This window comes from Hylobates moloch, unplaced genomic scaffold (assembly GCF_009828535.3).
Source record: "Hylobates moloch isolate HMO894 unplaced genomic scaffold, HMol_V3 SCAFFOLD_10, whole genome shotgun sequence".
Taxonomy (NCBI): domain Eukaryota; kingdom Metazoa; phylum Chordata; class Mammalia; order Primates; family Hylobatidae; genus Hylobates; species Hylobates moloch.
In genome coordinates, this window is record NW_026652285.1 from 69,492,456 (window position 1) to 69,507,408 (window position 14,953).

At 42.4% G+C, this 14,953-nt stretch overlaps 1 protein-coding gene across 4 annotated transcripts in view; it reads left to right on the forward strand.

The window, feature by feature from the left end:
• Window positions 1-14,953, forward strand: part of CCDC180 (coiled-coil domain containing 180) — a 97,839-nt gene that overhangs the window by 18,405 nt on the left and 64,481 nt on the right. For all 4 annotated transcript variants that reach the window (XM_058445518.1, XM_058445517.1, XM_058445515.1 and 1 more), the window contains exons 7-9: window positions 11,381-11,503; window positions 11,680-11,829; window positions 13,084-13,274. In XM_058445518.1, the coding sequence (XP_058301501.1) occupies window positions 11,761-11,829; window positions 13,084-13,274 (260 nt within the window). In that variant the 5' untranslated portion in view covers window positions 11,381-11,503; window positions 11,680-11,760. The remainder of the gene's footprint in view (window positions 1-11,380; window positions 11,504-11,679; window positions 11,830-13,083; window positions 13,275-14,953) is intronic.

Sequence of the window (14,953 nt, forward strand, 5' to 3'; positions counted from 1 at the left end):
TGAGTCGGTGGAAGAATGGATGAAAGCAACATGCTCATAGGAAGGAGACAGGCCAAAATTCATTGCTACACAATATGATGGGTACCAAGGCAGAGAAGTGGGTTGAGGGCATTGCGTTAGTCTGTTTTGAGTTGCTATAACAGAATACCACAGACTGGGTAATTTATAAAGAACAGGAATTTGTTTCCTCACAGTCCTGGAAGTTAGGAAGTCCAAGATGAAGGCACTGGCAGGTTCATTTATCTGGTGAGGGTCTAGTCTCTCTGCTTCCAAGATGGGGCCTTGACTGTTGCATCCTTGAGGAGTGGGGGAAGAATGCTGTGTCCTCATATAACAGAAGGCAGAAGAACAAAAAGGGATGAACTCCCTCTTTCAAGCCCTTTTATAAGGGCATCTAATCCCATTCACAAGATAGGAGTCCTCGTGGCCTAATCACCTTTTAAAGGCCTCACCTCTTAATACTATCACATTAGCAACAATTAGTTTTGGAGGAGGCACATTCAAACCATAGCAGGTATAAAAGACAAGCATTTAATCAGACTGTCAGTTGATAATTTTTCCTTCTCTCCAGACCTGTCTATGAGTGGCTGGGAGACTTGTTTAATTCTGGGATATAGAATTAAGATGGCCATCTGCCTGCAAGTAGAGATAAGCTGCATTCTCCCAAATCAACTTTGTTCATAATAAAAGGAATGTTCTGGCCTCCATATGCCATACTCTTTATCGTCAATTTCTTAAACAGTTCACAACTTGGTTAGAGAAGAGGCAGGCTATCTATTGCCCCATCGTCAACCTTTTTTTTTTTTAAAAAAAAAAACTAAATACCTAATCGCTATATTGTTATTCTTTTGTCTGTTAGTGCTCTCCTTAACGTGTATAAAAATAGACCAAACTGACATGATCATATTTTAGAAAAATGCTATTTTCTTTTTTTTAAAGGGAAACAGAAAAAAAGATAGATAGCTTAAATTGTCTACTTATATCATAGAATTAGAAATCCCAGTCTTTGTGGCTGCCTAAAAAAAAAAAAAGGAATGGCCAAAAAATGAAATCAAATAAAAGTCTTTCATTGCTCTTTTCCTATAACTGTTAATATGAAGATACTTAATAGTTCTGAAAATAAAGATGTAAATTGCTGCAGAATATAAAACAGGATAAAGTCACAATAGCCAAAATGTGGAAGCAACCCAAATGTTCATCTGTGGATGAATGGATAAACAACATCAGGTATATATGTACAATGGAATATGATTCAGGCTTAAAAAGAAGTGCAATTCTTACATATGCTACAACATAGATGAACCTTGAGGACATTATACTAAGTGAAATAAGCAGGTCACGGAAGGACAAATATATGATTCCACTCATGTGAGGTAGCTAGAATAGGCAAATTCGTAGAGACAGAAAGTAGTTTCCAGGTGCTGGGGATAGGGAAGAATAGAGAGTTCGTGTTTAGTTGGTATAGACTTTCTGTTTGGGATGATTCTTTTAAAAGTTCAGGGGATGGATAGTTGCGATGGCTACATAACAATGTGAATGTACTTCACACCACAGAGTTGCACAATTAAACATGGTTAAGATGGTACATTTTTGTGTATTTTACCATAAGAAAAAAACTTTAGGGCTGGGCAAGGTGGCTTACATCTGTAATCCCAACACATTGAGAGGCCAAGGTGGGAGGATCACTTGAGCCCAGGAGTTTGAGACCAGCCTGGGCAACATAGTGAGACCCCATCTCTAAAAAAATAATAACAATAAAAAATTAGCCAGACCTGGTGGTGTGTGCCTATAGTCCCAGCTACTCAGGAGGCTGAGGCAGGAGGATCACTTGACCCCATGAGTTCAAGGCTGCAGTGATCTGCGATCATGTCACTGCACTCCAGCCTGGACGACAGAGTGAGAACTTGCCTCGAAAAAAAAATTAGTATGATAAAGCACAGACCATGTATATAATGAAGATACTTCAACCATTTGAAGGAGTGTTCTGTTCTCAAGCCAAATAGAGAACTACATACTATCCCAGAAAAAAGCACAGTTAGCAAAGGATCCAGGGAAGCTAGAAGGGCTGGTGTTTTGTGGCTGAGGTCAGTAGAGATGACTGCTCTGTTCATGGAATCCCATGGGTACTTATCTTCATCTTCTTAGCCACCAGTAACAGGGTACTGCTTGAACAGACTGACCCTGTTGTGTGAATATCACATACATTATCATTGAATTTTTGAAACACCTTATAAAGTAGACATTCCCATTTATAGGAATTTAATACCTTTCTGAAATTTGCTAAGTAAGTGGTGCAGTCAACACTTAAACCCTAGGTCAGCAGACTCCAAAATTGAGGTACTTTCCTCAGTATATCCCAAGAATGGCTTTAAGAAGAATTATATGGATAATCTGGAGTAAAAGGAACAGGAATTTCTTCATTTAGGTCAGTGAGATGTGCTGACAAGATGACCACAAATGCAGGAATGTTGGAGTGGTAATTAATATTTAAATGAGAAATCATTGAGTTTAAAGAGTGGAATACCAATGCAAGTTTCTGGTGCTACTTCAGTAGGGCTCTTTGGAACTGATTGAAGGGGAAAAAATTAAAGCCAGAAAGCTCAGTGGAGCAGATGTCATAGTGGCCACAGTGAAACAAAGATTTTCAAAATGAGATGCTAAGTGAGAAACAACAACTGAGGAGAGAAGTAATTTCTCCAGGGTCACAATGGGCATAAGGAGAATTGTTCTTTTAGACTCTAGGTGAGCTCGTAGTAATCCAAGGATTGGTGATGTAGGCCACTGAGTTCTGGCTTTGAGTGCATCTCTAATCCCTAAACCTTCACTAAGAGGGAGGTGAAGGGAGTCAGGTGTGTCACATGTCTGGCTACTGAAGAATGCCTAGATGGGAAAGGAGTTTGAAATATTGTCCTAAAATGAAGTTTCTGAGTTAAGTGGGCCAGATTTCACCATGTGTTCACTGTTATTACTGAGTAAAATCAAGAGATTTAAATGAGATTAAGATCTTTAATTAGCTTTCTGAGATATTGAAACGTAAGAACCTGGCCAGGCACAGTGGCTCATGCCTGTAATCTCAGCACTTTGGGAGGCTGAGGCAGGCGGATCACCTGAGGTCAGGAGTTCAAGACCAGCCTGGCTAAATGGTGAAACTCTGTCTCTACCAAAATACAAAAATTAGCCAGGCGTGGTGGTGCATGCCTGTAATCCCGGCTACTTGGAAGGCTGAGGCAGGAGAATCGCTTGAACCCGGGAGGCGGAGGTTGCAGTGAACCAAGATTGTGCCACTGCACTCCAGCCTGGGTGATAGAGTGAGACTGTGTCTCAAAAAGAAAAAAAAAAAAAAAGAAAAGAAAACTAAGAACCCAATGACCTCTGCCGCATACATTGCCTGACTTTGGTTAATATGGTGACATACTGAGCCCCAAACTGGCATATATAATCTCTGGTCACTTCTACACCAAAGCTATTAGCCTCACTTCGCAATGAAGGCCAAGCTAAGAAGAGTTAGGAATTATGAAGCACAAAGCATAGAATGTCAAAACTGAGAAAGAAAAATATCTGTTTTCCTAATGCTTTCATTTTATAGGTGTGGAAAATTGAGGACCAGGGAGAGTACCTTGCCAGCAATTTTGTATTTATGGTTTTAGATGAAGAGCTGCACAGTGTTAGGGGAAATTCTGAATGGCATTCAAGTCCTCCAGCCAGCAGCAGCAGAATGTGGTTTTAAATGTGCACTATGCAAGTAGTGCTTCAGATGGAGCTTATTCTTATTTTTAAGTTATTTTATTTTTTATTTGATTAATTCATTTATTTTTACATATTTTAACAGATTTAGTGACATAAAATTATATATGGTGTACAATTTGATGGTTGATATACACATGCATTGTGAAATGATCATCACAATCAAGCTAATTAGCTTATTATCACCTCTTCATAGTTTCTATTTTGTGCATGCATGTGTATTTATTTTATTTAAGCTTCTTCTTGTAACATTTCTGCCTTCAGATCCTGTTCAGGCTCAATCATATATATATATATATATATATATATATATACACACACACATATATATACATACATATATATATACATATATACATACATATATATATGCCACTTCCATTGGATGATGAAGTCTTGCTGTGCATGGCAACTTTATAGGTTGGTGGACCAGATAACACTAAGTTCATGATGGGCAGCTCAGGGAACCTAGTAACTTGGTGGCCCATGCCTGATCAAGCATTCAGTTTCTACTAAGTCCCAGTAGCAGGTCAAGAGCTATCTCTCAAAAGAAGATTAGTTATCTGTAGATGATGGTAGTGCCTTGCTCCAAAATCGTAAAGACAGGAGCTGCAATTCACCTATAGGATGCCAAAGGCTCTCAACAGCATCCCTCTCTGCTGCTAACACCTCAAGTACCATTGAATCTGCTGGATCAATGGTACTTGTGGTGGACCAAGTGGCAGACCAGCTTGGACAGCTGCTTGGACCTTTGCAGAACCTTCTTCTGTTTTCAAACCTACTCAAAACTAGCAGCCTTTTGGGCCACTTGGAAAGTCCAGAATAACATACCTAAATGAAGAATGTGTTGCCTCCAAAATCCAAACAGCCCCACCAGGCATTGTGTCTCTTTCTGGCTGTAGGAAGAGCTAGATGCAACATCTTCCCCTTCACTTTAGAAGGGATAGGTTGACATACCCCACACCACCCAACCCCTAAAAATTTCGCTGAGGTAGAAATCTTATGAATTATAGTTAGATTTATTTTCCACTTTTCTGACACACAAATGTCTTACCTATAAGTCTAGAGTAGTTGCTACTTCGCATTCATTAGGTCCAATCAGTCTAGTGTCATTAACATAATAGACTAGTGTGGTATCTTATAGCAAGGAAGGGTGATCAAGATACCACAAAGATATTCCAGTTCTCCTGGAATCAATGTCAGTTCGGAGCCAGTGTCCAGTAGTCCCTGAAATGTCTGATTATTTCCTTTTCTTCAATACACAGTTACCTTGGTAAAGAGCTGTATATCCCTTGTAGAAGGCTGAGAGGGAGATTAACAGTACTGTCTAAATTTTCAGTTGTGTCTTTCCTTGAGGAGGCCCAACTTCCCCTTCATTCAAAGGGTTCCAAGTGTATAAACAGGCTCAAGACTTGGAATTGGTTGAGGGGCCATGATTATTTGTTTTTAGATTCAAATTAGACTTTTGGTGACTTGACCTGGAATTTTTCTGCTTATATGGATCATATAAGAATTTAGTAGACTTCCTATCTATTTCACTTCTAAGAACACTGTAATTAACTAGTCCTACAATATGCTGTGGTCAAGCAAAAGAACCCAGAAAGGTAATGATGTAATTCAGTCTGAGTCTGAAGACCTGAGAACCTGGGAAGCTGCTGGTGTAAATGAGTAGCCAACATTATAGGGCTGTGCAATTCAGATAATTCTGATTTTTTCTTTGACTCTGCTATTCATTATGGTAATTTAGACCACCTTGTCTGGGCTGTTGAGCCTCCACTTCACCCCAGCCAGTCCAAAATCCAAATACTCCTATTGCATTTAGGTTTTCCAGTTGAGTGACTGCTGTTTCCACTTTAAGGTCTGGCCTACAGAGAAGAGAGATTGCAGAGCTCTTTAAGGATGCTGGAGCTCCTCTCCCAAATTTATTTCTCAAAGTATTGGAGAAAAACATGTCTTCTGGAATCTTCAGTGTGGGTGATTAGGTTTTAAATGACAAATTCACTTTAACATTCCAATATCCTTGAGCCTTTAAGTCCCTTCTTCTACTTTAAACCAAGAAAGATCAGTCATTTCCAATTTGCTCGTCTTTTGATCCATGACTCAGCAAACTAACCAAACAAATTGTTAGTGCTCTTTCTAACTTCTCAAGCTACAAAATCTCTGCTTAGTGAACCCATTTAATAAATTCAGTCTGGTTCAGCTTTATGCTCCTTCACCATTATCCCATACCTTTAACATCCATTCCCACACATGTTCTCTGGATCCCTGCTTATATAAATTAGTAAACTCAAGCAGATCTTCTGGAGTGTAGTGTACCTCCTCATGCATCACACTTTGTCCCTAACCTTAGGGGCCTGCTGGGACTTGAATCTAGTTAGAGGTCTAGAGAGAGGTGGTGGGGGTAGATCTTGAGGAGAATCATCATTATTATCTTTCATGGTAACTACCTCATATAAGGCCGTCATTTCTTCAGACAATGCAGGGTTGATACCCTCAGATAGAGGTTGAACAGCTGGTACCACTGTGGGTGGGAAGCTATTTCTGTTGGGGGTGGGAAAGCCACTTTTTCTGGGAGTAGGGATACCTCTTCCACTGGCAAAGAAGACTTCAAAATTTAGGAGCTCAGTGTCCCCAGCTTCATCAAAATTTTCTCACACATCCCCATCCCAACGTATAGAACCCTGTTTCCCAATGAAGTCCTGAACTTTTAACAGTGAACACCCTGGGAGGCTTGGGGTTCAACTTGCTTATAATTTGTCCAATTGCTGGGATAAGATCCTGTGTCTGATTTTCAGTAATTTCAGTCCTGCATCTACAGGAGATAAGCCTTTCCCTCAGGGCACACCTAGACACTCTTAATTAAGTCGTTTATGTGGCTCTTGAGCTTGGAATTCAAATACCTGACTCAGATAGCTTTTCTTTCACCGCTTTATCCAGTAGTGAAAGCAATCAACCAACATAACTATATTTCTTAGTTTTCAAAAAATGTTTGGAAGTATCATACACAGACTTACTTAGCTCTTTCCTTCTTATAAGTGGTTAATTAGAAGTACCCAATCCAGATATTTTGCACATCTCTATGAATAGTTCACTACATGGACTATCGGTGCTCTCTCTACTACTGGAAATGAAGTCATCAGCATCTTTATGTCTAAACAGATTAGAGAGCCATTTTCAGAAACCCCAAAACCAGTTCAGAAAACTAATCCTTAAAATTCTTTTCCTCTCTTAGTGTCAAAATCTGTGTTAGTTAGGGTTCTCCAGAGAAACAGAACCAATAGGATAAGTAGAGATATATATATAGATATATAGATATAGATAGCTAAGAGAAAATTTATTATGGGAGTTGGCTAATATGATTACAGAGGCTGTGAAGTCCTACCCTATGTTATAGTCAAGCAAAAGAACCAGTAAAGGTAGTGATGTAATTCAGTCTGAGTCTGAAGACCTGGGAACCTGGGGAGCCGCCGGTGTAAATTCCACAGTCAGAAGGCATGAGAACTAGGATCTCTGATGTCCAAAGGCAGGAGAAGAAGGAGGTCTCAGTTCAGAGAGAGAGAGAGAGAATTCACCCTTCTTTCACCTTATTGTTATACTTGGGCCTTCAAAGGATTGGATGATCCCCACTCACATTGGTAAGGTCAGCCTACTGATTCACATGCTTATCTCTTCTGAAAATAGCCTCACAGATACACCCAGAAATAATGTTTTCTTAGCTATCTGGGCATCCCTTAGCCTAGTCAAGTTGACACATAAAAGTAACCATCACACAAATACTTGGGCAGGGCTGGCTTCCTCTAGTCTTTCTGGTCACAGCAAAAAATGTCACCTCAATGAGAACATTTCTGAACCCCCCACCAAATGACTTTCTGGCCCCACTCTCAGCTCCCTACTATAAAGTGGAGGACTTACACTACCAGATATTGGGACTTAGTTTAAAACTATAGTAATGAAGGCTGTGTGTGCTACTAGTGCAAAGACAGAAACTAAGAGAAATAGAGAGAATAGAAAGCCCAACTCAGACCCACACATTTGGACGTTTTATGTATGATGAAAGAGGTGTGCAGAGCAGTAGGGAGAAGATAGTCTTTTCAGTAAGTGGCCCAGGTCAGCTGGTTCTCCATATGGGAAAGAAATGAATCGTGACTCCTAACTCACACTATAAACAAAAACCAATTCCAGGTGGATTGTAAATTTAAATGTGAAAGTTTAAAACAATATTTACAGTAGATAATATCAGAGAATATTTTCATGACCTTGAGGCAGGCAAGGATTTCTTAAGTAGGACACAAAGTGTACTGGCCATAAAGACAAAAATGGATAAATTAGGACCTATTCAAGTTGTAACATCATTTCATTGAAAGACACCTTCAAGAGAGTAAAAAGGCAAGAACAGAATGGGAATACATATTTGCCAGATTTATGTGAAAAAGCCTCATATTTATGATACGTAACTAACTCCCATAAATTAATAAGAAAAAAGACAATCTTCCAGGAAAATTGGGCAAAAGATTTGACTAGACATTCCACAAAAAGACATCCAAATGTCCAACAAGTATATGAAATGTGTCCACATTGTTACTAATAAGGAAAATGCAAATGAAAACCATAGTATGATACTACCATGTAGTGGCTAAAATAAAAACAGGAGACAATATCAAATGTTGGTGAGGATGTAGAGCAACTGGAACTCTCATACACTGCTGTATGTAAACTGATACAACCATTTTCAAAAATTCTTTAGTAGTATCTCTTAAAGATGAACATACACATATTCTATGACTCAGCAATTCCACTCTTAAGTATACACCCAATAAAAATGCCTACATATGTTCACCATACAAAACAATGGTCAGAACAGCATTATTATTGGTAGTCTCCAAATTGAAAAAATCCAAACGTGTATCAATAATAGAAAGGATTAATAAAATGGGGTATATATTTTTTAATAATGGAATACTATACAGAAATAAACCATTGACACATTAAAAATATATATATGGGCTTGGCCTGGTGGCTGATGCCTGTAATCCCAGCACTTCAGGAGGTTGAGGCAGAGGATTACTTGAATCTAGGAGTTCGAGGCCAGCGTGGACCACATAGTGAGACTCTGTCTCAATAAAAAATAAATAAAAATTAGCCAGGTATACTGGTATATGCCTGTAGTTCTAGCTACTTGGGAGGTTGAAGTGGGAGGATTGTTTGAGCCCAGGAGTTTGAGGTTACAGTGTGAGCTGTTATTGTGCCACTGCACTCCAGCCTGGGTGACAGAGTGAGACCCCATCTCAAAAAAAAAAAAAAGTATAAAACTTACAAACATAATGAAATAAGCCCAACATAAAAGAGTCCATTCTCTATGGTTCCATTTAAATAAAATTTTTAAAGAAGCAAAACCAATTCAGAAATTAGAATATTTGTTATTCTGGGGTAAGAGAGGGCAGTGACATGACAGGTACACAAAAGGGGCTTCTGGAGAGTTGGTAATGCTCTATTTCTTGTGAGTACTGCTTACTAGGCATGTTCCTTTCAGATAATTCATTGAGCTATTCACTTATGATTTCCATACTTTTAGATATGTATGCTATGCTTCAACATGCACATCCAATCAGTTGGTTAAATAACTTTTTTTTCTGGCTAGTCACAGGTCAGATGGTTCAAGACTCGAATTACAGGGTCTAGATTCATATCCTAGATCTTCCTATCTTGGAGATCTTGGCCAGGTCACTGATTCTGAATTTCAGTTTCTTAATCTGTAAAATGGGTTACTTAAGGCACCCCTCTCATAGTTACTGCAGGCATTAAATCCTCTCATTAAATATTTGCTCTTGTGGTGGTCCTCATCGCTCTACTTTGTCTGGACTATGCAGAAGACAGACAATAGCCTGGGATAGAGGAAGGAAAAGGATGGGGTCAAGAGACATTTTCAAAGTTCAGAGTGAGAGGGAAAAGATCAAAGATGATGCTGAGCTACAAGAAAAAGATCTAGAGGCCCTGGTGTCATTCTTTCCGTTCCCTATCTCTGGCTTTTTGCCCATACCTAAACACAGGAGGTGGACTAACCAGATGATCTCTAACTGGTTAGTCTTTCCAGCTATGATATTATCAGGTTGGGAGGAGAATGGAAATGCCATCCAAAAGGCAAACACGAATTTCCACGTTTGATCCAAACTCAAAAACACCGTCTCAAAAACTTGGAAGTTAAGGGAGGTAAATTCTCAGTGGTAGGATTATGGGTTATTTTTACTTTCCCCATTGAAGTTTTTCTGTTTTTTTTTTTATTTTCTGCAATAAATATGGAGTTTAATCAAAACAAAATCCCATACTTGACATGTCCATGCCTACTATTTATAGCCATATAATTTTTAAAAAAGAAACCCCTAAATTACAGATGTGCCTGGAACCAGAATCCAGAAAGCATCTGGGTAGGGAAAATAGTTTCTAATGTTCAAGGCCAAAGCCAGTAGGGCCTCCTTGGATGGGAAAGAGATATGAGACTGCAAATAATTCCTGGACATTACCTATTTGTTATTGTGTTTTCATCCCTTCCCTCAGTCACCTACACGTTTTCTTTTTCCAGCTAAAATGAATCTAATCTTTGTTACAGTACTTCACCTTGTTAATAAAACCCGGGACTGAAGAATGAGAATAAAAGGGTTTTATACTCACCATTTCTTAATTTCTGATTCTAGTCTGGACAGAACAATCACTCATTCTAGAAAATTGGCATAGGGAGCATTTATTAGCAATCGTAACATATCACTGCCAAAGGCAGGGATTCTGTAAGAAAGCGCTGGGTGTCTCATATATATGTGAAACCCGAGGCCACGTTCAGTGCCAACCACAAGCATTTTCATCTCTGGCCAGGCAAGCCTTGATCCCTGAATTTTGAGCTCTCAACCTCTTTTAAAACGAGAAAGAGATGGTCTCTTCCACAGTCTTTCAGCCTCTAACTTACAGGCAAACACTACCGTATGCTGTCTCCCAGCAGAGATTGGTTTTAACCAAGGCAAATAAGATAGGATGGACTTTGTTGAACATGATGGCTCAGTGCTACATCTCATATATCCTACCACCTTTCAGAACATTTAATAGTGCTGCTCCTGGCAGCCCTGGGGTTGTAGTCCTTGTAGAGAGGAGAAACTGGCATTGAAGGAAATAGTTGAGTTTCACTACTCCACGTGGGGCGCTCCCGTTGCTAAGAGCAACCTCCCCTGGGAAGAAAAGTGTGGGCGGGGCCGGGGCAGTCCCTCCCCTCCGCGTTGCCTTGGAGACCATGGGCGTCCAGCTGCAGTTGTCTCTGGACTGGCCCTGGCTGCCTTGAGAGGTGCTTTCTGCAGGCGGGGACGCGGCCAGGCGGGACGCAAGGCCTCCCTCCAATCCGCCGGGCTCAAGGGGATGGCCAGGGGCTGCTCAGTCTACTTGGGGGGCTAGGGAGGGGGATGGCAGAGGGTGGTTGCGTCTTCTCAGCACACAGTAGGCGCCTAATTAGCGTGACCCGAATCAGGTTACTCTCTCCCTCCAATTCTCCTCCCTGTGTCCCATGGAGGGTGGGTTAGGGTCCCGGATGCGAATTCAGTGCCGCATTGGAGTTCCAGTCCCAACCGACACCTTGAGCGCTGTTAACTTTTCCCCGAAGGGCATGGCAGAGTGAAGCACAAGCAATAATCCTGTATTATTCGCGATCCCAGAGTCCCTTCGGATTTGCGCCCTGCGCGGCGGGGAGAACCGGCCTCCTGCTCGAGTTCAGAGCTCATCTGAGGTTAGTTTCATCGTTTCGTTGAAAGTTAAAACCCTGAGTCGACGTTCCCCAGCCCCCTACCCCCCAGCAGAGAGTCCTTCCCCGGGGAGTCCTGCCCTGGGGTGCCGCCTCGAGACCAGACGTCATCCCACCTGGACCTGAACCTGAGCTTGGGACGGGCGATTTCCCAACCTCAGGAATTGGAATTGAGACACCAAAGCCTAGACGCGTTTCCTGGACGACGGCTTCCCAGCAGGGGCATCCAGCCAGCAGCCAAGATGTCGTCAGTGGGGAAGGTGACCCAGGTTCCGAATGGGAAAGCCTACCAGCAGATCTTCCAGGCTGAGGTAGGAGCCGCCCTCTGTCCCCCTTTTCTCCATCCCCCTTCCCTTGCTTTCTTCCAAACTTCCCTCCCTCCCAGGGCTTCCCTGCTGGAAATTGAATAAAACAAGGGCTTTGAAATTACTTTGATTTTTAAAATAATTCTTGCTGATTCTTAAATTGTACCAATACAAAATTAGAATGTCAGTTCTTGAAAATTAGAAAACTTAAATTAAAATTTTAAATGTAAATTACTCAGAAATAGCCTGGATGGAACCACTGGGTGACCTCTCTTTTTCCCATGCATAAAAACATGTCTAATTTTTGTATTTAAAAAATAGGTTTCATTCTATACTAGTGTTTTGAAATCTGCTTTTTCTTCATAACAGTATCTCACAGACCCTTTTCTATGCCCGTGGGCACCCATGTATTTCACCATGCTGAGCGGCTGCCCGCTTGTTGATATAGGACTCCCATAACTGTATTAAAGTAAAGCCGTCTTGACAACAGTGTAGGTTGTTGAAATTGCCTTGTTCTCTCTAAAGCACTGTATAGACAAAACAAGATCTTAAAAGAAACACACAGACCCAAATCCTTCCTTTGAAGTTCTGTACTGCTTATTTAAAAGGGATTTGCATTCCTAATTTGAGCCCTAAATAATTATCTGTAAAATCTCTGGAAATTATAAAAGTATAAAGAAACCAAAAAAACAATTACATCACTCACACGATCCTGCTGTCTCCAAGGCCATTCTTAACTCTTGGCATACTTCCCCCAGGGCCTTTTCCTATGCGTTTTAAATTTTGAGATCATACTGTATAATTTTGGTTATAATTTTTAATTTATGCATTTAAGTTATATGTTTAACCATATATCATCTCCTAAGCATTTCCTCAAGTTATAAAAAATTCTTTGTGGGTATCATCTTTAACAAATGCCTAACATTCCATCAAACGGACATACCATGTTTACTCAGCCAATCCCTATTATTAGTCAGTTCTGTTTTTCCAATTTCTTGTGATTATAAAAAAGGCTGAGATGTTGTTCTTGATCTTCATTTAAGGTTCTTAGAAAGAGGCCTTCGTTGAAGTGGCTGAGTGACTGTTACTGGGAGGAGAGCTCTCCTACAGGGATATGACCTGGGGTTGAAGGCCTCCTGAAAAATGCCTTCCTGGGTGCAGCTCTCTGGATGTCTTTCTAGACAGCCACCATCAGCCTGAGAGTGCTAGGAAGTCAGCAGCTCTGACCACTCCCCCATCCCTGGTCCTGCCTGGATTCAGGTGCAGCTGGTCCACTCCCTGGCGGCCACCAGGAAGCGGGCTGCAGAGCATTCTGTGACCCTGAAGAGTGGCAGGATACCCATGATGAAGAAGGTGGAGACTCCTGAAGGGGAGGTGATGTCTCCTCGACAGCAGAAGTGGATGCACAGCCTCCCCAACGACTGGATCATGGAAAACCCTGTTCTCCACAGGTAGGTCCTGCTGTCCATGCCTCACCCCATGCACTAGGGTACCTGAGCCTTCAAAAACTCAAAAAGAGCCAGCACAAGATGAGTAGCCTGTAGGAATGAAGTCTCAAGTACCACCCCTAAAGCAGGGAGGCTAATACCTACCTTGCAGGATGGTTTGCTTCTCTCGCCCCCATTCCCCCACTCCCACAATCATTATTGATTAAGTGCCTAGGACCAGGCACTGGGTATGGGGATCCCACCCTTATGAAACTTGAGACCTCAAAAGTAAATAAATAAGCACATCCCCCCAATGGCAGAAAAGCTCTGACTAAGGGGACAGGGGCTATGGGACAGGGGTCAGGAAAGCTCTCTGAGGAAGGGGATCAGCTGAAACTAGAGGGTGCAGTATGGGACAAGGCTCTGAGAAAGGTGGTCTTGGCCCCCTCCAGAAGGCTGAAGGTAAATGGACCCTGAGAGAGGGCAGGAGATGAGGCTGGGAGCAGCCTTTCCGGCCACAGTCTGTATTTTGAACTTTACTGCAGTGAGCAGCTGATTTGCAGTTTTGAAGTCCCTCAGGCAGCTCTGTGCAGAATGTGGGGGGCTTCAAGAAGAGGCAGGAAGGCCAGGGCACAGGACACTGCAGTTGTCCTTGTAACCTGGCTGGTGGCTGTAAGAGGGAAAGTAGCGGTGGGCCTCGGGTGTCTCTTGGAGGCAGAACCCATGAGACCTAGTGATGAATTGGAGGGGAGGAGAGAGCTCCTGAGAGCCCTTGGTCTCTGGCCTGAGTGCTGGGTGAACAGCAGAAATGCATTTTCCTGAGATGAGAGCAGGTGGGGTCAGGCATGGAGATCAGGAGTTTCTTGTGAACTTCCAAGTGCAAAAGTTCCTAAGCATGCCATTTCAGTTCGCTGAGCTCTGACTCTCAGCTATGGGGAAAAGGAAGAAACAGATCTTCCTGGGGTTCTTGAGAGAATGGAGCAGGCGCGGTGCTCCCCTTAGGCACTTTGAGTTCTACACAAGCCATAAACCCTTGCTGGGCCTGGGACTCTGAGATAGAAAGCAGGCCTCCTCTACCTGTCTTTGTTTTTCCTTTCACCCTCTTTGGGGCAGGGACAGACCCCTTGCTGAGTATAGTTCTCTGCCCTGACTTGGCCTTTGAATTTTCCCGGGAAAGCCACCCCCAAAGCTCCTGACCCTCATGCTCTTAACTCCCAACAGATGGAAAAATCCACTGGCCCACCCAAGCCCATGTCACCCTGCCTGATGCCCCAGGTGGGCATCCAGGGTCACAGGCAGCCTGATGCCCCAGGTGAGAATCTAGAGGAAATACCCATCGGGCCCAGCTCCCTCTAGACACTCTGCAGGGCTAGCAGAGGCCAGACTGGGCTGAACACATGAGTGGCAGAGCCAGGGCACCCTGTCTCCCTCAGGCATCAAAGCAAAGGGTGCAGGTGTTTGAAGATTCAGCCAGCCAAGGCCAGTCCACCTATGTGCTCATCACCCAGGGCAGACCCCTGGGTGGGTGGAGACCAGCCCAGGCCAGGGGGTAAATCACCACTGGTATAAACCAAGCCCCAAGTCCCTGGAGCAAGTGACCAAGAAGCCAGAGTTGACAGCAGGTGTCATCATCTCAGCTCCTACAGGGCTGCCTTGGTCCAGGAGCATTTAGAATGACAAGGTCTGAAAGACCTGTCTCTAGA